This window comes from Electrona antarctica (assembly GCF_951216825.1).
Source record: "Electrona antarctica genome assembly, chromosome: 3".
In the NCBI taxonomy this organism is placed as follows: domain Eukaryota; kingdom Metazoa; phylum Chordata; class Actinopteri; order Myctophiformes; family Myctophidae; genus Electrona; species Electrona antarctica.
This window is the reverse complement of record NC_136808.1, coordinates 13,600,519-13,623,743: the sequence shown is the minus strand read 5'-3', so window position 1 is coordinate 13,623,743 and position 23,225 is coordinate 13,600,519. Positions and strand designations below refer to the sequence as shown.

At 41.5% G+C, this 23,225-nt stretch overlaps 3 protein-coding genes across 7 annotated transcripts; 1 reads left to right on the top strand and 2 right to left on the bottom strand.

The window, feature by feature from the left end:
* Positions 1-56: 56 nt before the first annotated feature.
* Positions 57-9,775, top strand: srgn (serglycin). Its single transcript, XM_079496595.1, has 4 exons — positions 57-274; positions 2,501-2,645; positions 7,352-7,524; positions 7,895-9,775. The coding sequence occupies exons 1-4, from the start codon at positions 220-222 to the stop codon at positions 7,963-7,965; spliced, it is 444 nt and encodes a 147-aa protein (XP_079352721.1). The 5' UTR covers positions 57-219; the 3' UTR covers positions 7,966-9,775.
* A 2,466-nt stretch (positions 9,776-12,241) lies between these two features.
* On the bottom strand, positions 12,242-15,489 carry LOC306919654 (uncharacterized protein; the record flags this gene model as incomplete). Its single annotated transcript, XM_079496210.1, has 5 exons — positions 14,859-15,489; positions 14,265-14,392; positions 13,939-14,020; positions 12,599-12,738; positions 12,242-12,361 (listed from the first exon to the last, which is right to left on the bottom strand). The coding sequence occupies exons 1-5, from the start codon at positions 15,121-15,123 to the stop codon at positions 12,242-12,244; spliced, it is 735 nt and encodes a 244-aa protein (XP_079352336.1). The 5' UTR covers positions 15,124-15,489.
* A 1,191-nt stretch (positions 15,490-16,680) lies between these two features.
* On the bottom strand, positions 16,681-22,616 carry LOC306920984 (targeting protein for Xklp2-B-like). Of its 5 annotated transcripts, none has more exons than XM_079498012.1 (10): positions 22,493-22,616; positions 22,102-22,230; positions 21,199-21,274; positions 20,575-20,610; positions 20,113-20,244; positions 19,921-20,030; positions 19,677-19,825; positions 19,137-19,308; positions 18,649-18,911; positions 16,681-17,115 (listed from the first exon to the last, which is right to left on the bottom strand). In XM_079498012.1, exons 2-10 carry the CDS (start codon positions 22,199-22,201, stop codon positions 17,056-17,058), a joined length of 1,098 nt encoding a protein of 365 aa, XP_079354138.1. In that variant the 5' UTR covers positions 22,202-22,230; positions 22,493-22,616; the 3' UTR covers positions 16,681-17,055. The 5 variants fall into 5 exon arrangements, with proteins under 5 accessions (XP_079354138.1, XP_079354136.1, XP_079354137.1 ...); XM_079498010.1 differs by having other exon boundaries at positions 16,681-16,829; XM_079498011.1 differs by having other exon boundaries at positions 16,681-16,829; positions 20,113-20,241.
* Between the last annotated feature and the right edge of the window lie 609 nt (positions 22,617-23,225).

The following is a 23,225-nucleotide window of genomic DNA, read 5'->3' as shown; positions in this document are numbered from 1 at the left end:
AGACGATTTCAGGAAACACTGACGCATTAAGAGAGGGGCTGAGCATTTTAGGGGGAGTCTGGGGGGAGTCCGACTCTGTGCATCAGACCAGAGAACGCATATTTCACCCCACAGCAGAAGGGAAAACATCGATTAGAGGAGGGATCATCTGGGTTTTTTTTATTTTGTGGGCCTGAATTGTCTTTTGCTCCTTTTTGGGATAACAAATTATCGTCTAAAATGAAGATGATTTTGTCACTCGCTGTCTTGTGCCTCGTCTTGAATAACGGTCTGGGTAAGTAAGTCATTAACACGTACGCTCATTAAACACGTTCCGTTTTATATGAGGGGCGTGTTTCATGTAAATATAAATATTAGACTATACGGAAGTGTTAAAGAAAATGTTTTGAAGGGACTCTTAAAAACTTTTCTTTTTTCTTTTCTTTTTCTTTTCTCCCATTTTTTGTAGGCTATGGCTATGGGGGCTGTATGTAAATCAGCAAACAGGTCTATAGCCTGTGGCTGTTTGGTGCGTCTGTCATGAACGATCGTTGTTTTAATCACAAGTGAATCACAACTTTACAAGTGAATTTAAGAAAATGTTAGACCTAGGTTTTTCTTTGTTTAAAGCTTTGCAAAATTGCAAAGATTTGTTCTTGAACGTTTTCTTCTTGAACATTTTGTACTGTTTGAGTTTTTGGCTTTTGGCCATATAACACTAGGATGTGAAAGTAGGCTATAGTTTATGACGCAGAGTCCATATCCATTAGTGCAGTGTGTGTGTGTGTGTGTGTGTGTGTGTGTGTGTGTAATATAATCATTGCCAAAGTTATAGACTAGGCTTTATTGAGTAGGCAAATTGATAGGACTTGTTTTTACAGTTTAATCCCCAGCTTTGTTATCATGACTTAAAGTTGTGATGCATATTATGATCTTTGTTTCTTGACTTTGTGTAGTGTAATTTGCATAATTAGCCTGCTTGAGTTTAGACGCTTATGGAATTCTTTCTTGTGTAGGCATATAGGCTACATATACGAAACGAAGAGCATCACATTCACAGCACATTTTAATGACAATTTTTGGTATAGGCTAAATAGTCTATATGTAGGGCATTCATCTTCGTCATCTACTTCCTATATGGGGGGAGTTATTCTTATATCTCAAAAGAATAAACCCATATCAGCATGACAATATGGGTTTGTTATAACTTATAATTAATTCAGAATTAAAGCAATTGGCAAGTTGCCTAATATCTTGAATTATCCGAAGGTTAATTTTTTATATGGGGGCGATTTTCAAAAACTCAAAAACTGTTCAAAGATCTGGAATCGAACTAGCAGCCTTCAGGGGATTGACGAGAGTGACTTCAAACCTGCATTGTTGCAACAATCATTTTACTATCATTTCAATGCCTTATTTGGCCATAGTCCATGATGAACAAAACCATTTAAAAGGACCTATAACATAAAACCTTTTCAATTTCTTTTGTGTTTTTGGGGCTCCCATATGTGTTTTCTATCCCCACAAATGACCAATTTTGAACAATCAGACTTTCATATCATATGGGTGCTTTAATGGAAATTGCTCTCAGGAACAGCTCAACTGATTTGCATTTCCACTTTGTTTACAATGTCCGCCATTGTTGATTTTCCAAGCTGGCATGGAATGGAAACAAGCCTGGTTTTATCTAGCATCAGTATTACTCAAATATTAAATAATCTGCATATCAGCACCCCCACCACCTCAGGACATTGTGGTATTGCAGCTAAAACTGCAATAAGCAAAAAGTTCAGAAAGAAATGACAAGGACTCGTTATATCAGAGTGGTGATTGAGGCTCAAACCATTAGAAATAAGTTTGAGGGACATAGACAATATGATATCAGTTTTAAAATGCATGTTATTTCTGCTTTAAGGCCAGTTCACACCAATGTAACTCCTTGCAACAAAACTGTTTTAAGGCCATTCCACATCAATGCAAGACTAACTAGGTTGTGCAACTACTTGCAAGTTGCAACTACCGGTTACAATTTGCAATCGGTAGTTGCAAGTAGGCTCCAGGTGCAAGAGTACAATTTGCAACTTGCAAAGTAGTTGCAAGGCGTTGTGACGTTGCAAGGTGTTGCATTGGTGTTGCATTGGTGTGGATTGGCCTTTTAAGTCACAATACACTCAATTAGGAGAGAAAAAGTTTGCATGACATTGTATTTTAACTGTTTATGTTTATCTTATTATGTGAGTGTGGTAATATGGTGTAGCCTATGTAAAATATTGTTTTTTTGCATGCACACGTGTGTGTGTGTGTGTGTGTGTGTGTGTGTGTGTGTGTGTGTGTGTGTGTGTGTGTGTGTGTGTGTGTGCTAATGTCTTTCCCAAGAACATTTCTTCAGAGTAGGTCAGTTCGATGAATAGTTGCATGACTCTCAAACCACACAGAGCAAAGAACGTAAACCGAACTAAACAGAACTCTATCTGTCTGTCTGTCTGTCTGTCTGTCTCTCTCTCTCTCGCCATCTCTTTAGGTGCTCCACCTCCTGTGGGCAGGTATATGTTTTTGAGGTGCAACCCCAGTCAGGGCAATGCCAACTGTATCCAGCACAGAAGTCCAGAGATGAAACTGAGTCCAGACCTGCCAGCCAGACTGCCTGCTGCAGCTGCAGATTACATGTATGTACTTGTGTGTGTGCAGTATGTAGGCTACTGTACTGTACAGTACTTGTGATGGAAAAGGCTTGGCCTGGTGCACAGTACATGTCTGCCTGATGCTGCTTACTCTGATGCTTAATTCATACTTCTAGTATACTCATACTTAGTAACTAAGTATACTTAGTAGTCCCTATTTTATACTTTGTTGCACGTATGAGACATCGGTATAAATACGTATCAATCAGGCTTTAGAGTCCAGGTTGGGTCCGTTTTTAAGCTGCGGTCAGACCTGAATATTTGTTTCCAGTCACTCCGCTTCATTTTGGTCCCTTTGCTCATGTCACGCGCAGATTGGCTGTAGACACATTCATTTAACATTGGGAGTGTAACCAAATGGACCCACTCGTTCACCAGAGACAGCTCGGTTCGCCCCGTTTGTGCCGCGCCAGGTCGCGCCATGCCTGCTCGCGCAACTTCTCGTCTTTGCATTGACTTTGTATCATGTAATCGCGTCACTCTAACCATCCAAGTCTGAACGCACCTTTACACTTTCAAAGTTAAACGAACGCTGAGAGCTTTATTTATTCACTTTATATATATAGCACATTTTACAACACAAGATTAACAAAGTGCTGTTCAAAAAAATTAAACTAAATACACCAGCTAGTAAAAACACAGAAAAGCAACAGCAAGAACACATTGTAAAAATCACACCCGTGTGAAGTGAGTGGTGCAACTCCGTGTGGGGGTCCCTGGGGGTCCCCGGAAGTTCAAGACCCACAGGAACGCACCCAGCGTACCGGCCCGGCTCCGGCGAGCCGCCCTGTGTCCGAAACGGTTGAGAAATGACAGAGTTACCGTGTGGGGGTCCCCAGGGGGTCCCTCTACTGTACTGTACTGTCACTGTACTGTCACACCCAAAATCATACAGGTAATATGTGTGTGTGTGTGTTGGGCTGCGCAACAGTGACACTTGGTGGTGAAAACCAAACGCTATTTTCGTGCTCGGACACAGCCAGCCAGCCAGGACCCAGGGACACACATAGCTGTCTGTAGGAGTGGTTGCACCACTCAAAAACACAAACGGAGACACATCACTGAAAAATGCTAGACGCAGCAGCGTCAGCAGACAGTGAAACAAAAACACAGACCATATAAACTCTCAGCCAGGGTTAAAAGCCAAGGTGTACAGTCACTACAGTGCACTGAAAATTGGCTCAGTCGAGCGTCTTGGCAGTATTTGTTTCAGATCTCACTCCATCATTGACGAGTCCAGAAAAACAAAACATCTACTTTAGTGAGTACAGTATATATTCAGATGAAAGCACACAGCCACAGAGTGTCTAAATGACACGGGAGTTGTCACCTTGGTCAGCAGCAAGAATCTAACTACAATGTCGGTGTAGTTAGAGCCTGCGTGACTGTGTGTGCAAGAATTTGTGTGGTTTGACTATGAGGGAGAGACGTGTGATGGGGGTAAAAAAGAACGGTACTGGTGTGAAAGAGAGGAAGTGTAGAGAAAAACAGAGTGTGAGAGTCAGATAATGATCACAGGATATGAGGGAGAAGTAGAACCAAGCTGTTTCTTGTCACTCAAGCTTTCTGATTTTCTTCATTTGTTTGTCCCATTTTTTGTGAAGATTAAAAGTTGATGACTCATGAGGCATGATCTTGTTATTATATGTTTGGAAAGGAAAAAGTATTGTAAAAACAAAACAACTTCTTCAAATGTAAACGTCTACAGTACATGACAGTTTTGCAAAATACTCCTACCGTGTAGCTAGGTAGTGGTGAAACTTGAAAGTGAAGGGTTTGGTAATCTTCAACTCAACTTCAACTTCCTTTCACTGTATGTGCAACATCACTAGTTTATAAGTTTAATAGAGTGGGTGAAATTATTTTCTGTACAAACTACCCCAAAATTGCAGTACATAAGAAGAATAGACGATGGTATCAAAACAAACAATGTGAGTTATAAATAAAGTATGTACTCATAAAAAATATTGTCTCCTGTGCAAGTAAGACATCCATCTCAATTGTAACTTAATTCACTCTTAAGGAACAGGGCCAGCAATAAAGTCTTCAACAACTATATTTAGATCTGACAAAGACGAAAACCATACAGTACATTTTTCTGATGATGTGGATTCAAACGTGGCTGACAAGCCTTGCCCCCCCCCCCCCCCCTCTCTCTCTCTGTCTGTGTGTGTGTGTGTGTGTGTGTGTGTGTGTGTTTGTGTGTGTGTGTGTGTGTGTGTGTGTGACTGCTGAGGAAGCCCGTGTACTAGTATCACATGTCTTTAGCTAAGCCTCAGTTTCCTTTTAGACACTGTTGCCGTCAGATTATAAATACATATCCTCAAGACGTTACTTGGAAGTAATTCACCACTTGCGTGCTACGTATATGTACTTCATCATACGACAAATGTAGCTTGTAGATCTGCTTTTTTCCTCTTACTTTCTTTTTTTAAGAAAGCACACAATTTTTCGGTAATCGGTATGTGTGAAAATTAACACTGAGAGGAATTTCCCAGCCAAGCATGTAGTCTTCCATCTCACTAGCATATTGTTTAAAAAAAAGGATTATTATTAGATAAAATCAGAAAACGTTATCGGCTTTCCTTGCCGACGTTATTGCGGCAACACATCGATCAGTGTGTTCAGTGTGTTCTTTTCAGTGTCCATGAAATGAAAAAGGACATCCCTGAATAATGTATTAATAACAGAGCGGACAAAGAAACAACGTTTGGGCCTAACCAGCCTTCGTCTGGTATACTGAAGCAGTGCGTCAAAGTGCAGGGTATAGGGCATTGTCAAGTGGTAGAGCTCACATCAGTTTGTGAATGGAAAAAACCCAGGGACTCCGCCCTATAGTTTGCGGTTATAACTGACCACCCATGGTCTGCGTCAGAAACATCAGCCATTATTCAGATCTCATCTGGCCATCATGAAAATCATTAATTATATAGAAAATAAACCCACATGCCCACAGACAGTAATTGTCCATACAAAATATACCAGTCACATAATAGAACATATCAGTCAGCAAAATGCAATTAATAATAAAGACAAGACATATTACAGGAACGGTTTAAGGTCGAATTAATGTATCAGTGCCCAGCATTGGCCATGTTATTGCGTGAGTGAAATAGGCCCCCTCCCCCTCGCTCCCCCTCCTCTCTCTTTAATCTAATTGTAACATGTTAAACCCACACCGTATGAGACCTCCTCCCACATTATACACGCTTAAAAAGCTCCAGACTTTCAACAGTAGCGCTCCCCCTAAATTGTAGCCTGCCATGAACAGGAAGCCAGAGGAAGTATTGAGAGGAAGTGGGACGTGGCGGCTCACGGCCTGTTGCTCTGCTCCATTGTTCTGTCCTGTGACCTGCCTGCGTCTGTAAATGTTACTGTAGACGACTAGCCCTATATTCCCACCCAGGACTGAGAATGAACAGATTATGTGTAACAACAGGGTGGATACATAATTCAAATACCAACATTGGCAAATGTGATCTCTTACTCTTGAAACGGTGTCTTAAACCGTACTCAAAAAGAAGGTAGGATGTCCATTGTCCGCACAACGTTCTAGAGCTCCCAGTAGTATTTTTTATTTAGAAGGATTCAATGTTTCGACTCCTTCGGGTCTTCATCATGAATGATGATGATTCCTGATGAAGACCCGAAGGGGTCGAAACATTGAATCCTTCTAAATAAAAATACTACTGGGAGCTAAGGCTGTCCCCGAACATTCAGGGTTCGAACCTTCGCTCGTTAGGGTTGGCACTCGAATCTTAATGAATGGGCTTGAACCATTCGTGTCTCATAAAAAACACAACAACAAGATGCATAAAAACATACAGTACACACAGTAGATACAGATACCGCAATTTACGATATTACCTCCGGACACAAAGACAGATACATGCACTCAAATAGAAGGCCTGCTTCCTCAGAATCCTCACCCACCAAACAATGATAAACATAATTTAGTTTGATTCCAGTCTCAGTTTGTATTTGTTTTTGAGGGGCGCTAGCCCTTCCTATGCAGCTTTGAGGGTTTGTGTAAACACGAACAGTGTCCTAACACAAACATTGAATTCCATTGACAATGAATGGCCAGTTTTGAGTGTTTGTGCAAACATGAACATTGAATTCCATTGACAATGAATGGCCAGTTTTGAGTGTAAACACAAACATTGAAGACGAGGGTGAGGACACAAATTCTCATTAGCCGGAATGAGATGATGTATGATGCTGATGTATGATCATAAGAGTGCCCCTCACTTCACACGGGTGTGATGTTTCTTTTACTCCAAGTATTTTTAAGAGGCTTTCTTCAATATATCTAAATGTCTATCTGTCTATTTACCATTTACAAAAACACCGAACAGTCCCTAATTATGATGCTGTATCTCAGTTGTCAATCGAGAACCTGTCCGAGTGGTCCATAGTAGACCCATTAGAGATGAGATTCCCTTGTGATCCCCTCATTCCGAACATTCTGTTTCAACCAAATCAGTCGATTACAACAACACTGAATGAGAGACACGGCTGAGCAACAACAAACAATTCAGTCCTACCAAATTAAGTATGCATATAGTCCCTGTGTATCACTCCATACGCTTCCTGCCACTGGAAACACTGGTTATTTACAAATACATTTAGACGAAACAAGTATGATTATACTTTATACTTTATACTCAATTACATTTGTTTTATTCCAGGGAGGCGGAGCCTGTGAAGGAGGGCGAGGAGCAGATGACCGAACCAGAGGAAGGTTCAGGTGGATTTGAGGGTTCTTCTGATGGATATCCATTCATGGCAGACCGGGCGGCACCTGAGCCTGAGGCTGGTTCCGGTGGGTCCTTGACGGTGAAGGTATCAGAGCCAAACAGAGGTACCGTATGTATGAGATTATTATCAATTGGCTATATGTATCACACTGTCTTCTACATTGTCACATCTTCTATACCGGTCAGAATGCCATACGAATCGACAACAAACACAACCTGCCGTTGTTAGATGAATCTAACGTGTCTGCTGCTATGATGTTGCTTGACAACCATGCAGAGTTAATTGTATACATACTGTAGTACACAGTAACGTGCTCAGTGTACATTTATCCATGTGTAAAGGTCCCTGCACTCTGCTGCGTTTTTCTGATTTTTTAGCAGCGTTTTTTAGCAGCGGTTTTCCAAAAAACGCGTCCAGTCTGCAAGTATCTTAACTCTGAAATGAAATCAACACTCCTTGTTTTTCACTTGTAGTTGTGTTTGGGAGGATCAGGACAGCGATGCCAGCAGCCCAGGAACTGAGGGAGGACAACCTACTACTGTAGAGAGACATGCATGAAAAGTTGAAAACACACGCACGCACGCACGCACGCACGCACGCACGCGCACACACACACACACACACACACACACACACACACACGCACACGCACACATGTGGTTCATGGAGTAAAGTACGAGAAATGGCGTACTTCTTTTGAAAGATTAAGAGATAATACACTGCAAAACCCTCAGTGTTCATTTACATGCTCAGAGTTACAAATGGATAAATTAATACTGGGGACTTTACTGTGTATAAACATTAAACAATCTAAATTGCCTCGCGGGCAATTGCTAGTTGAGGCAGGTCACATTTATTTGTTATCAATTCTATTTGCTGAGACTCTTATGAGGCAACACGTCTTTGGGAGCAGAGGAACAACTGTGAAGACCCACTGAGAGTAATTAGCCCAATTTACCAAAAGCAGAGATAAAGTATATCCCACCAGAGGGAGATATGTCAAAAACAGAGGCATAGATTCCCCCCTTCTAACCCTGTCTGTACAGGCAAAAACAATGTCATACATTTTATGTAGCTGTGAGCTACAGTATAAGTTGTGACCTGTATTCTCTTTCACCATTGCTGAATGTTGTATAAAGAATATAATGGAATATTCATTTTATAAGTTAGTTTTGGAATATGCTTTTACCTGTGCAATGAAACGATGTGCCTTTTTTTTCCTATACTTTGCTCACTGTGTGCAGCAGTGGCTTGCAGCTACTATTTTCAGAAGAGCCCCCGGCCTACACTACCCCATCCCAGATAGAATTTATCTAACTCACATTTTATATGAGCAATCACTTTGATTCTCCCACATACCGGTAGGTGGATTAGACCATGTTTTATAATGTACCTTCCGGACATGGTCAGTAAATTTAATTAATGTCTGTAACTTTACTCCAGGGGCTGTAGAAAGGGGCTTGAAAGTGCAGCTTTCCTGACAGAAATGCATTTCAACGATAATTCAGTCAACTAAAGGCCTTAGCAACTTAACTTTTAATGTTTTCAAAAATAACAGACACAAGACACAAATAACAGACACAAGCTTGTGAGCTTGTATGTATATGGGTAATTTGAGCATCATGCGTCGGCCATTTTTACAATCAGTTGTATAAGTATATAGGGCTTATGTGATATTAGAATGCTTTTAAAGGGATAGTTCAGATTTTTTTAACTTAAGCTGTATGAAATACTTGCCATTAATATAGTGGTTGCATACAGCTTAAGTTCAAAACATCTGAACTATCCCTTTAATGCCTTTTGACATGACATTTTAACTACTCATAGCCTATATAATTTATTTGGTTGTCGTCAAAATAGCCGATATACAACAATACAATGTGTTGCGATGTGACGTGTTGTGCCTATTTTCAGGATCAGGATGTGATCCTGTGGTTAATATTATGGAATATTTAATTGAAAGAATGCTCTAGTAAGTGAATTGCAAATGTGGATTTTAATTCTGAATTGGCCCTTATGTGCCTACAGTTTTATACCTGTATGACTGTGAGTGGTTAGCTTGGAATTGTGGCTTTCATGTTGTAGCCCAATGCTTTGTACATGTACATTTATGGAAGTAGAAATGTTTTTATTGCAGTACTTAATATTGATAAATGGATTGTGTAATCTATTTTTCCAAATAAAGGGAATGTGTTTGCAATGCAAGTAAAAAGTTCAATATATAAGCAATATAATAATACTTTTCAGTTCATAAGTTTGACAAATTATCATCCTGCACCTCTTTGTAGATTCTGAGTAGAAAGGAGTATGTGGTCGATAATGCAATAAAACATATTTTCATCCTCTTAACTGTAGATGTCATATTTCAGTGGGTTTCTTACTGTATTAATTGTGTTTACAATTATACAGTACGCACCAAGACAGTACAGGTCAAATATTGGATAAAGTGTCATGAATGTTAACATTTTCACAAATTAAGTAGTAGTTTCACACTTCAGGGCAGTGGTTTTCAACCCTTTTCATGTCAAGGTCCATTTGGCATTTGAGCCACAGACATTTACGAGCCATTTAATGAGATAGCCTCTCAGACCTAAAACTTCTAAGAAATATTTAGTTGTCGTTGGATAAGATTTTGTCCACAATTCCATGCTGTGTTCTGATATGGTATACCCATTAGGAGAGACAACAGGCAATGTTGATCAAAATAACAATTCTTCTACATTCTCTATGTGTAGACTTGTAAATTAAGTAATGTAGATGAGCAATATGAAACCAATGAGCAATGAAACCAAATGGACCTTTATACGGCTCAATTTGGTTTCATTTTACGCTGAGCAATATGAAACCAATGAGAAATGAAACCAAATGGACCCTTATACGGCTCAATTTGGTTTCATTTTACGCTGAGCAATATGAAACCAATGAGAAACTAGAAAAAGTGCCCTTCTGGGCACAGGTCTCCACCAGGAGGATAGGACTGTGTGAGATGTTTGGCAAAATGTTTAGGAGTAATATAAACATGTTTGCCTTTGATGGCAATTGGATGACTTGAGGCATTTTGTACCAAAAATGTGTTTTGCAAAAATCAACCTGTTGGTGGCGCTATAACAGGCCAATGTGAAAAGGGTGGGATATATTCCTCAGCCTAGTAAGAAAATGTGTGAAAGATTTCACGTAAATTGCATGCTGCGTTCATGAATTGAGGCTTTTGTTCAAAACGGGGCAATCTTGCAAACTGTGAAAGCCAATTATAGCCAATTAGGATGGAATATGAAATATCGGACAGATCCGACTTGAGCACATGACCATAGAGATACTGTGTAACGATTTGTGAGATTTTTGGACAGAATCTGGAGGAGTAATATCAAAAAATGTGTTTTACAAATGTCGGCCTCCTGGTGGCGCTATAAAAGGCAGATGCGGAAAATGCAGGTCAAAGGTTTGTCCTTGGCCTCTAGGGAGTGTGCATGCAACGTTTCACGCAGATCGGTGCAGTTTTAGGTAAAAAATGTGAAAAGCTGCCTCATGGTGGCGCTATAACAGGCCGTTCTGGAAAATGCAGGGCAGAGGTTCATCGTTGGCATCCAGGGAGTGTGTGTGCAAAGTTTGGCATCGACCAGGTTAACGGTGCCGGAGATTAGCTGGTAACAGACGGACGGAAGGACGGACGGACGGACACACACACGGACACACACACACGGACGGAGTGCAAAACATACTCTCTCCCCATGCCTTCGGCCTGGTGGAGACAAAAAGTGTAATTCAAAAAGAAAAAGAAGTAAATAAATAAAATGGATCATTAGTTATTTTTGAATTAAAGCTGCTATAAGCAATAATATGTCAAAATTTGAATGACTTTAATGACCAGGTTTTTTTCGACCAATGACAAAGCTTCTATAGAGACTACATTTTTTGGGGGAGCGTTTTATTCATTGCTGGCTGCTTATAGCTACTTTAATGCAAAGTAGCAGCTGGACGTGCTAAGCGTTAAAGAAACTTTAAATGTTGAAAATCTTCTCCTCCAGCCATTGTAATCTAGTACTGGTTGCTGGTCACTGTTGCTTACCATACCTCCTTCAATGTTGACGGATTTCGGAAGCTATACAGGATCAGGCCTCACAAGCACTTGGATGGGAATACCAGTTGCTGTTTCATCCATCTAACTGCCCCAAACTTCGTTTCAGGTTTTTGTTGTTTTCCTTTCCTTTGAAATGCTTTGATAATTGAAAAATAACAAATAACCAAGCTTAACCTAAATTTTCAACCTGTTCAAAAGCACCCAATTTAGTATGCAGGACAGAAAGTTAAAAAAAAAGATTGTTGCTTGTTGCTTTCTTAACCCATTTTGTGCGGGAACCCCTTTTGGTGTTTTAAACATTATGTTATAATTTAGCTATTGAAAAATAGCAGATCTACAAGCGCGCCACCGAGTGGCGCGCTACGAGCTTTTAGGTCTGCTATTTTGGAAAAATCGTGAAAATATTTATTTCAGAAGGATTTAGAAGATTTTTTTTTAATTTTGAGGTCAGGCCTAAATGGGTCTTAAAGGAAACATTCAACAGGTAGAGGCTGAATACCAGTGATACATTCTAGGGGTGGCGGACTGGCGGTGGCTCAGGAGTGGAGTGGCCACTAGGGGTGGAGTGGCCAGATGGTAACCTCAAGGTTGCCAGTTCGAACCTGAGCTCCCCAGAGTTAGTGTCAAAGTGTCCTTGAGCAAGACACTGTCATCGGTGTATTGGATGTGTGTGTGAATGGGTGAATGTAATGCACAATCTATGTAAAGCATCTTGGATAATTGCGCTATATAAATGCACCGTTTACATGTATTTGTAATAGAAATAGAAATGAGCTGTACCTTTCTGGGGAGAAATGGCAGGAGGTTGGGATTTGATGTATTGTTGTTTACTGCTTTCTAACTGGGAGAAACCATTTGGACTCTAGGAGAAAATACACAATACTTCAAAATGATTTTATTTTTCACGCCACCAGGAAGTCTATAGTGTTATGGCATGAAATACATTTTAATGTATGCATATTTCAAAATGTAAATAACAGGATTAAACATAGTTCTTACAAAAAGACTCAAATGTCCAGTAGGCATTGTTGCGGAGACAAGGGACAAAAAGCCCACATATACTGACGTAGTGAAGTTTGGAAATAATAGCAAAGAGTACCTTCACAATGATGAGTGGGGACTTTGCAGGTAATGACGCAGTCTTTGGAGTGGCCGCTGCTTGTGGTTGTGATTGAAGGACCACATTCATGTGTTGACTTGTTTGTGTATTTGTGTAAACATGCTTTCCCTCATGTCCACCTTCACAAGAAACAGCATCATGAATTGACGTACATTTGACCTGTAAGCTGTGAAACTGTCATTTTTATCAACTGATCTGCAAGAAGTGGAGAGCATATATCTGGCAGAGTGGTCAAGGCATTTGCTATACCTCCCCAATTGCATTAATCGCCAGTCCTATAAAATCGTATTTTATAGAAAATACAAAATATTTTCAATGTCTCCTCCAGCAACGGTTGTCTATAGGGCCTAACATTTGCTGCCAGTGCTGCTTGTTATGGCCACACACCACCGTGAACATGCCTGACCGATCACGTCCAATCTTGGAAGCCGAGCAGACTTGGTTGGGTCTGGTTAGTATAGGCTAGCATGTGAGATCGCCTGGGTATAAGTGCTGTAAGCTTTGTCATCCATCTAACCACCATGCACTTTAGGGCTGCACAATATATCGTTATCGTATAGTTATTGAGGGATGAACACACGCATATCAGTATCGCAAAAAGGCAACGGTATCGCAATATAGATATATCGTCAATAAATCGTCCAACATCCCTCTGTTTTAGCCTGTGCCCCTCGGAAAATAAACCACCACTGTGCCCCCACACAGTCCTTGCCCACTAAGCATTCCTCTTTTTTTTTTTAAGTTTTCATTGTTGCTAAACTTAGAATATCAAATAACAAGTGTGGGAAGTTGGAACCCAATAGCATTGTTGCAACACTTAAAATATAGAATATCAGTTTTACGGTAATATCGTATATCGTATCGATATCGCAATATTTGGCATAAATACAGAGATATGACATGTTGTCCATATCGAGCAGCCCTAATGCAAAAAGCTGAATCCATGATGTCAGCCTGTGTGAAAATCATACAGAAACTATAGTAAAATACGCACATCACTTCGTGGAGGTGCTGGGTTCAAAAAGTGACATAGGAAAAGAGAAGGGAACCCGCACACTCCAAAAGGTTATTTATTGACGATGTTTCGAGCCAAGGCTCTTCATCTGGTCAAACAACAAGCCTGTGTGAAAAGCCTACAGTAAGCATAACGCCACGTGTGACGACAATCGTCACCACACAATAATGAGGAAAAAGTGTAAAGTAAACATAACAGATTCAAGCTGGTTTGTCACTTTCTAAAAGGAAACGTTCAGTCAGTGAACAGGTGTCGGAATAACAGTGATACTGTACATTTATCTGAAATAGAAATGAGCTGGTACCTTTCTGAGGAGAAATGGCAGGATGTTGGGATTTGATGTATTGTTGTTTACTGCTTTCTGGCTGCGCGCAACCATCTGGACTCTATAGGACGGTAATAATACAATACGTTCTGTTAAGGGGAATAATTAGTATTACATTATGGTTTTTGGTCATTGATTCTCTCTCTCCAACAAGAAGGTTATTTGTCATAAGGCATCAAATAAATGTTTAATTCCTGCCCATACATTTTAATTGTAGGCTCAATAGCTAGCCACATTCCCAGACCTTTCTCATCTCAGAGGAGAAAGGTAAATAACAGGATGACAATAAAAATAAAAGCGAGTACCTTGTTGACAGTGATGAGTGGCGTCTTTGCCAGTATAGTGGCAGCTGCTTGTGGTTGTGATTGAAGGACCACATTCATATGTTGACTTGTTTGTTGATTCGTGTAAACATGCTTTCCTTCAAGACCACCTTCACCAGAAACAGCATAATGAAATGGTATTGGTATCTAAGCTGTGTGAAACTGTCATTCCATATTAATACCAGTTTATGTTGAGATGTTCTCAGGTGTGCATTTCCCCTGTCTTACTAAAATACATCAGTGGAAGGAAAAGACAAACAATGTTGGACATTTTACATTTTTACACAAAGTTCTGCTCTTTAAGAAGTGGGAAATATTCAGGTTTTCAAACTTGTATTACAGCTTTCTAAATAATGAAACAAAGGTGAGACGACCCATCCAATGCAAAAGGATTCACATAAACATGTCTGCATTGCAATACAGTAGACTCACTCATAGGGGCCCTGGTAGCTCAGATACTTAAACTAAAGTACTATGGATCTATAGTAGAGATGATGAATGATGAACAACATTTAATACCACTGACACGTTATTCACTGGCGCACCAGGCGTAGGGAGTTCTATCGTTCCACCAACCTTTCTCCATCCTCTCCAGGGCTGTCTGCATTTCAGCAATCCTCAGGTCCATCTTCTCCAGCAGCCTGGACTGGGCTACCAGCTGCCTCTCTGTCGCCTCCTGCTGGCGAGCATGCATACTGCAGGTAACGCACACGGGACAGCCACCTGCATGTCCCCCTCTTCCCAGGACTAGCTCCAGTTTATGAGCCAGGCTGTCTACTTTGCCTTCCAATGTCCCCAGGCTTGTCAGAGCGGCAGATACCTGGCCCTGCAGCGAGACCATGGTAGACGGCTCCTCAAGGGACTTCCAAAAAATAAATATAAATACGGGCCTGCAGAGAGGGGCTTCAAAAGATCTTGACAAGATGTGAAGAGCTGATTCTATGACAAGATGTGAAGAGCTGATTCTATGACAAGATGTGAAGAGCTGATTCTATGACAAGATGTGAAGAGCTGATTCTATGACAAGATGTGAAGAGCTGATTCTATGACAAACTCAGACCGTTGGAGGTTGAAGAAGACAGTGTGCTCCAAGACTCTGACACTTTAGGCATGATCTCCTTTTCCAAACGATCTTCACCACCATTCTTTAAAATTTGCGGGTCCAGTGTTTCCATGTTTGAATTAAAATGCTGTGCCTAAAAGTGCAGATGGGTGAATGGAAGAGGCAAAGCCCATATGCAAGGGTTGCAGGGCAGGCAGTAGGCTACTCTTTGGAAAGTCCAGTGCACTGCTTTGGACCAGTTATCTCTGTTGGCTTCCAGCCCCACATCCAGAAATAGCCAGACAAGGGGTACAGAGGAAAAGCAGGACTTGGGAAGGGTAGAGATTAGAATAGTACCAGATAAGCATAAGGTATGCCAGGCAGTGGACAGACGTCAGAGAGCACACATTAAATAGTTTATGGCGTACAATTATTGCTTACAATAATCTGATAAATACAATGTTAGCATTAGTTATAGAAAGGCTCATATTTAGAAAACCTATTTGACGATAACAGGCCCATCATTCAAGATTACAAATGTAGTTTTTACATAAATTACCCAGTTTATGGATAGTGAAATGTTTAACAGGACGTCATAGCTCCATGGGTTTTCCAATTTCTCAAGTTGCCATCAAATATGGTTGTCACATGACTGGTCACAAAATCCAATCACCCACTATTGTATTATGGGAAGATATGGGTTACAGGTCTATGGGTTTCGATTTTCCCCTGTAGGAACAGCCACAATGTGGACATTTTAATATGCACCTTAAACATTCTCCAAGAAGCCATGACTGTCAATCTTAAATAATCTAAATACGCTCTATAGTGCTGTGTTGTGATCAATTCAGGCAGTTTTATAGCAATTTAAAACTGTAAATTAACCCCTTGGTCAAGTGGAACATCTTGAGAGATTAATCGGCAACCCCATCGATATTGGCCTTAAACCAGTTAATCGGTAAAATATCGGATTTAGCAGATATAAATTTTCGAATACAGAATGATCATATCGACATGTTATCGGCCATAATTGCAATTTATTATATCGGATATCAGCCAAAATGTCTCATCGGTACATACAGCTACTTTAAAGTAGTGTACTCAATTTTCAGCCAACCACGTCTTCCTGGATTGGTCCTCTACATTTTTTAAAAGGTAACATTTTCCACTGTGGACAGTTTTGAAACGTGCCTACCAGAGAAAGCAGTAGGCAGGTGATGTAGTTCTGAAATGTCCATATCCCTTCTCTGAGAGAAGGGTTATGGTGCCATCTTATGCCCATTAGTGGCGCCAAAACCTTGATTTTTGCCTTCACAGTACAATACACATACCAATAAAAACTTCACAAAACAAATCTTAGTTAGTAAAAGTTTATTACCAAAACATTTAAAACCAACAACACAAAATAATATAACATATTAAAAAATAAATAAACGGGCACAGTCAGAGGCAGATCCGACTTCTACAGCACCACAGGTAATTCTTACTGGACGAGCTTTATGAACCTGAGGAGGAGAATAATGTCAAAAACCTTTTTGCAGTGGATAGTTTGTTGCATCTGTGTTTTGACTCCGTAGTGTAGGGAAAGGAGGGGGGACCAAACCGATGACCAGGTGGTATGTGGGGTACCACTTAGGCTTTGATCCCCAACCCCTCTGGTGTTTCTTCATGGCTGGAGAAAGTGTTCTGTTGATGATGCTGTAACCTCAACTTGATGCGGTTTCTTTGGCCTTAAACTCCCAGGTGCAGCAGTTCAAGGCCCAACCCCTGCCAGATTTCCACGAGGTGCACCTGCCCAAAAAGATGGTGCTTGAGCCTACCAAGCCAGTCAAAGCGCATTAAATTCCATCACTGTACCCAAAGAGTTTCACTTCAGTACGGACGGCAGAGTTAAAGCAGACAACCCATCTGACTCCCACAAGGAAGTTGATTTTGTGTCACAGCTCCGCAAACACGCAGCCTCTCCGGTGAGTGACGACTTGCACTGCGTCTGTCAGCATCCAGCCTCGGTAGTAGACAGCACTTCTTAGACTTATATAGCATTTGAAACAGACTTATAGCATGTCATGTAGACAGCACAATAAGTGCATTGTATGTAGTCATAGCACTTCATAGTATATATGTACAGCATAGTATAGCACATATGTGTAGTTTATATGTATAGTGTCATTATATAGATATGTTCTAGTTATAGTTTATATGTATAGTGTCATTATATAGATATGTTCTAGTCACGCTCTTAGCTTACGCATGTTTCGCGATAAATGCATTTTGTTACATATGTGATGTATTCCCATGCTTTTTGTTCTTGCCTATTGTAAGTCGCTCTGGATTAAGAGCGTCTGCTAAATGCCTAAATTGTAAATTGTAAATTGTAGGGTACCCAGGCTTTTATTTTCGTTCGCGTTCGGCTCAAAAAATGAGAACCTGAGTGAACGTGACGCATTTCCTGGTCTAGGAGAGTGGGAGTGAACTAGAGTGCAGAGGGGTGTCTTTCCTTCGCTGATTGTGGGGGTGGCTCTGATCGGTGAACCAATATTCTCCAGCGGTTGCTCCAAGCGTGCTCACCCTTCTATACCAGAAAGCACGCTGGCCAGGCTAGTCAGCATCTAGCAATAACCAGTCTAAGTCTTGCTGCCTAAGTATGAATAGAATGTTGTGTAGGCTGCCACTGTAATTAAGTCATTGTTGTTTCAGGCAAAGGCCTCTAAAGGTACCACCGTGCCGAAACCATTCAACCTCTCGCAAGGGAACAAGAGGAAGGGGGAGGAGCCTGCTCCATATGTGTCCATGGCTCAGCAGGTTGAAAGGTTCCACACACGCACTCCTGAACGCTACCATCTGCTTAGCCGTCAGAGAAAAGAAATGGGTAAGCATGCATGCAGCGGCGATTCAATTTCTCTTATCTCTTGACTTATCCTGCATCAGTACTAGTACTCTTCCAATGTAACACCAAAAAAAAGGTACATTTTCTTGTAGATCTATAAGCTCACATTCAATGCTGCATGGCTATATACACACACACAACTCATTGAGAGCATGTAGAACTGCCATTTTCACTGCACTTAAAATAAGGGCTTAAGTAGTCTTAATACGATTCTTAGAAATCAGAGTCAGAGTCAAAAGTACAATATTTGTCTTTTGAAATGTAGTAGAGTAAGTCACACATAATGTACTTCTGACTTAAGTGCACTACTACTTTGTAAATTGTAACTGTCCACCACTAGCGAAGAGACATGGAACATGTTTGTGTAACATGTCCCAGTGCCATCCTGTGAAATTACTATACATTGGTTAATGCGTTTTCCGTATTGTTCTCCCCACCTCTTGATTTCTCAGGTCTTCTAGTCTCTTTTCCTTCAGAGTCCTCTCCTTTTCCCTCTCCTCAAATGAGAACGGGCACACCTCCACCTCGCTCTTGTCTGAGGGACGAGGATAGAAGGGCAAACCGAAGTGAGGCATCGGGTTGGATTTCACAGGGGTGTCACTGCTCTTGACGGTCGTGGGGCGGTTCCTCTGACGGGTCATCAGACGTGGGGTGTGGGGCCGAGTCATCTTTAGTTGTTCGGCCTTCTTTGGAAATGGCCCTTCATGAATGAACAGTGAAACACAGACTTGTTAGTTGGAATAGCAGTGGCAACATATTTAAAACTCTTTAGAGTGGCAATTTGGTTTACTGGGATAAGATATCAAGATGGTACAGGTGATTAAAAGCACAGCTGTGAATTTTGTTACATTGGAAGAGTACTAGTACTGATGCAGGATAAGTCAAGAGATAAGAGAAATTGAATCGCCGCTGCATGCATGCTTACCCATTTCTTTTCTCTGACGGCTAAGCAGATGGTAGCGTTCAGGAGTGCGTGTGTGGAACCTTTCAACCTGCTGAGCCATGGACACATATGGAGCAGGCTCCTCCCCCTTCCTCTTGTTCCCTTGCGAGAAGTTGAATGGTTTCGGCACGGTGGTACCTTTAGAGGCCTTTGCCTGAAACAACAATGAATTAATTACAGTGGCAGCCTACACAACATTCTATTCATACTTAGGCAGCAAGACTTAGACTGGTTATTGCTAGATGCTGACTAGCCTGGCCAGCGTGCTTTCTGGTATAGAAGGGTGAGCACGCTTGGAGCAACCGCTGGAGAATATTGGTTCACCGATCAGAGCCACCCCCACAATCAGCGAAGGAAAGACACCCCTCTGCACTCTAGTTCACTCCCACTCTCCTAGACCAGGAAATGCGTCACGTTCACTCAGGTTCTCATTTTTTGAGCCGAACGCGAACGAAAATAAAAGCCTGGGTACCCTACTACCGAGGCTGGATGCTGACAGACGCAGTGCAAGTCGTCACTCACCGAAGAGGCTGCGTGTTTGCGGAGCTGTAACACAAAATCAACTTCCTTGTGGGAGTCAGATGGGTTGTCCGCTTTAACTCTGCCGTCCGTACTGAAGTGAAACTCTTTGGGTACAGTGAAGGACAGGGCCATCCTTTTTGGCAGGTGACCTGAAATCAGGAAATGGTTTAGGAGAAATTAAAAGTCTTACATGGTCACAAACTTGAAGATTTTGACATAACTGAATTCCCAAACAGTCACTCACTGCCACTCAACGCTGCCTTGTAGCTAGCCTCATTTTTCTTCCTATGTTCAGCCACTTCCATCTGTAGCCGTTTGATGTGCTCCAGCTCCTGCTGCTCAGAGCTATTTGGTCTGAAGTGGAGGAATATATATTGCATTCAAACAGTTTCCCACAGAATTTCCAACTACATGTTGTCAAAATGCTTTTACTCACTGTACAGGCGCTGCTGCCTGCGTCTTCCGGGCAGCCGCTTGTTTCTTCTGGCCACTCCTGATGGTACTTGATCGTCTGACTGGACGTTTGCCTCTGCAAGGAGTAGGACCTGACCGCCTGGCTGGCTGGCTACTAGATTAAAAAAAATAACTATTAAGGACCCAGTTGCCATGGGTTGCGTTTTGCAGCACCATACACACAAGTGATCTTTTGTTATGCTTCTGTGCCATGAACAGTTAGGACGTTTGCACTGCTGATTAAGCACCAATAATGAAGTCTATAAAATGTGATTACAATCATGCAAACCAACGACAGAGTTATCGAACACGTGAACATTTACAAGCATACAAGTCTTCCAGTCCTAAGCCATGACACCCACTAGTTGTGACAATTAGTCAAGAAAATTGACCTATGTGAGCAAAGACACGTCCCAAGGGTATATGTTCCATATTATTTATTAACCTTATACGTGGCCGCACAGTGACTGTATTCGCCACCCTGGAATGCCAAGAAAATTATAACTTTACTGCACTGTGTGAAAATTTGATATCCTCAAGGCCTGAACCAAATTATAGGCCAGGTCTCACCTTCTTGTCTGGAACCATGTTACTCTCGTCGTGCTTACGCTTTGAAACCCTTCAGAGAAACCAGAAATGGATTAATCACCAAAAGTGTGCCTTACATCAGCGGTTCCCAAACCTTTTGGCCATGCACCCCGCGACCTAGCTGACGAACCCCCCACATGGAAATGTCTATATTGCATAAGCTATATAGACATATTTCCTATTTATCCACATATATGAACCTGAATATGGCATATATATGCAGCATAGGCTATATTCTGCATATACTTGCCATATATTGGCATAATAGGTTAATACATTTAAAATAAACCCATAGTACCACCATTAATTAGCCTTTTCATGTCACGCACCCCATAATAGGCGCTCACGCACCGCAAGGGGTGCATGCACCACAGTTTGGGAACCACTGCCTTACATGAACCCCAGAATAGTAGCCAGTAAAACCAGAATCAGCTAAAGAGACTAACCGTGGGACCATATTATTAACTATCACAAGACATACCTGCGGGCTTGGGCAGGGGGTTGCGCAGCGGTGTTCTGCTGCTGAACAGCCATGCGACTGGGAGACAGTCGCATGGCTGGAAACATTCCAAAGGGAAAGCGGAAAAGGTAAAAGGGAAGGGTAGGTGTTAATAGAGATGTAATCAGTAGTTAATAAACAGATTTAAAAGAAACATGTCATGAAACCATAAGCATAGTTTTCTAGTACAGGTTAAACTATGGCAGGTTAAAAACATGGCAGACAGTTAAGAAAACGAATGGTGTGTTTTAGATGTACCCCGATACAATCTTTGGATATTGACACCTGTATCACTTCAGCTGCAAATGTGTTTCTTACATCATGGTGTTCAAGTGGGAGCCAGGGACCCTTCAGGGAATGCCAGGGGGTCCCCCAGCAAAATATTTTTGTGACGTTACCCATCTGTACAAATGGAATCAAACAATGGACCGCAGGGATTGATTTGTACACCCAGTTGTAACTTGTAGCAGCCTGCCACGTTCTGCTTCAAAAAACAGTACAGGGTTGTTTCAGCCGTTAACAAGACCAGCCGCCGGATGGCTACTGGACTAGCAGGCAGCAGCAGCAACAAAATGGCGGTGGCCACAGCCTTATGTAGTAAACAATGTCGAATTTCGGATGATAGCTCGATAGTGGGTTTAGTTGGTGAAGTTAGCATTTCAAGCGATACAAGTATTTGTATTTATTTTACACAAGAACCGAACAAGCTAACGGACTACGGGAGTTGCAAGGCGCATTGCTTAGCTTGTAACTTCGACCAGCAGTTCAGTTCGTTCATTTATTTTAAAAACGACACCGCCGTACTAAGGATTATCATCTTTTTAACACGACCGTTCAAACAATTCAAAACGGCAGTCAGTGCACCGTTTAATAATAATAACTCACCGAACCAGTGGTCCGCCGCGGGTCCACCGAACCAGTGGTCCGCCGCAGGTTGGTTGAAGTCCATCACATGAGAAGGAGCGTCGAACTCATAACTGGTCATGATGAGCAGAAAGCGGACCTCAAACCCACCTAAATGGTGTGTGAACAGAAGAACGGCCGTGGGTTAGAGAGCATGCGGAAACTTGTTTGTTTGTTACGCCACGTCTTCTTAACACCACAGCCGTTTGGCCATGCAAGTAGTTGAAATTAAAGCGCTCCACAAGCGGCAAGTTAACGTTTGTTATCCACAAAGTACCATCACGCTACGCACGAACAAACAGCCGCTTTTATCATGCATACTACTAGTATGACGAATCAATAGAAAGTAAATCAGCTTATTAAATGATCTTACCGTTGAATGTTCGTTAAAAAAAGGTTTCTCGATCAGACAGTAGGACGTAGATTATGCGGCTGCCTGGCAGAAAGTGTGATACTGACTGAAACGTTACCGTTTTAAAATATGGTGCTGATTGTTTCAACCAGCCAATGGCTGACCTGCTCGTCGGTCATTGGTTCACGCGAGTCACGTGAAGCCCGATTCAAGCTTCCGACAAAGGCAGATCTACAAGCTCACATGACGGTGCATCTGCGACGCGTTGTGGGCTTGTAGATCTGCTATTTTCGGTGCGCGACACCGTCGTGCGACGGCCCGGAGCATTTTTTAGGATTTCAGAATGCACTTCCTGTCATAACACGACCCGAAAAGTTTCATAATAACATTAACATTGTTTGTTTTTATTAATGAACAATCGATGCTGTACACTCTCTCTCTCTCACACACACACACACACACACACACACACACACACACACACACACACACACACACACACACACATAGCCTACCTGTGTGTCATATAGTCTGAAATATATATAATATAATGTCAACCAAGTATTGTGACGTGCAACGTTTGAATTATTACAACTTTATTTTAATATTAGGATTCACGGACATTCAGCACATAACATTAAATTACACTTTGTATTTTTGAACATTTTCACTTGACTTGACATTCCTTTCCAGGCACACCCATAGGGCACACCCCTGATTTCAATGTTGTTGTTGTTGTATCACCAGAGGGCGG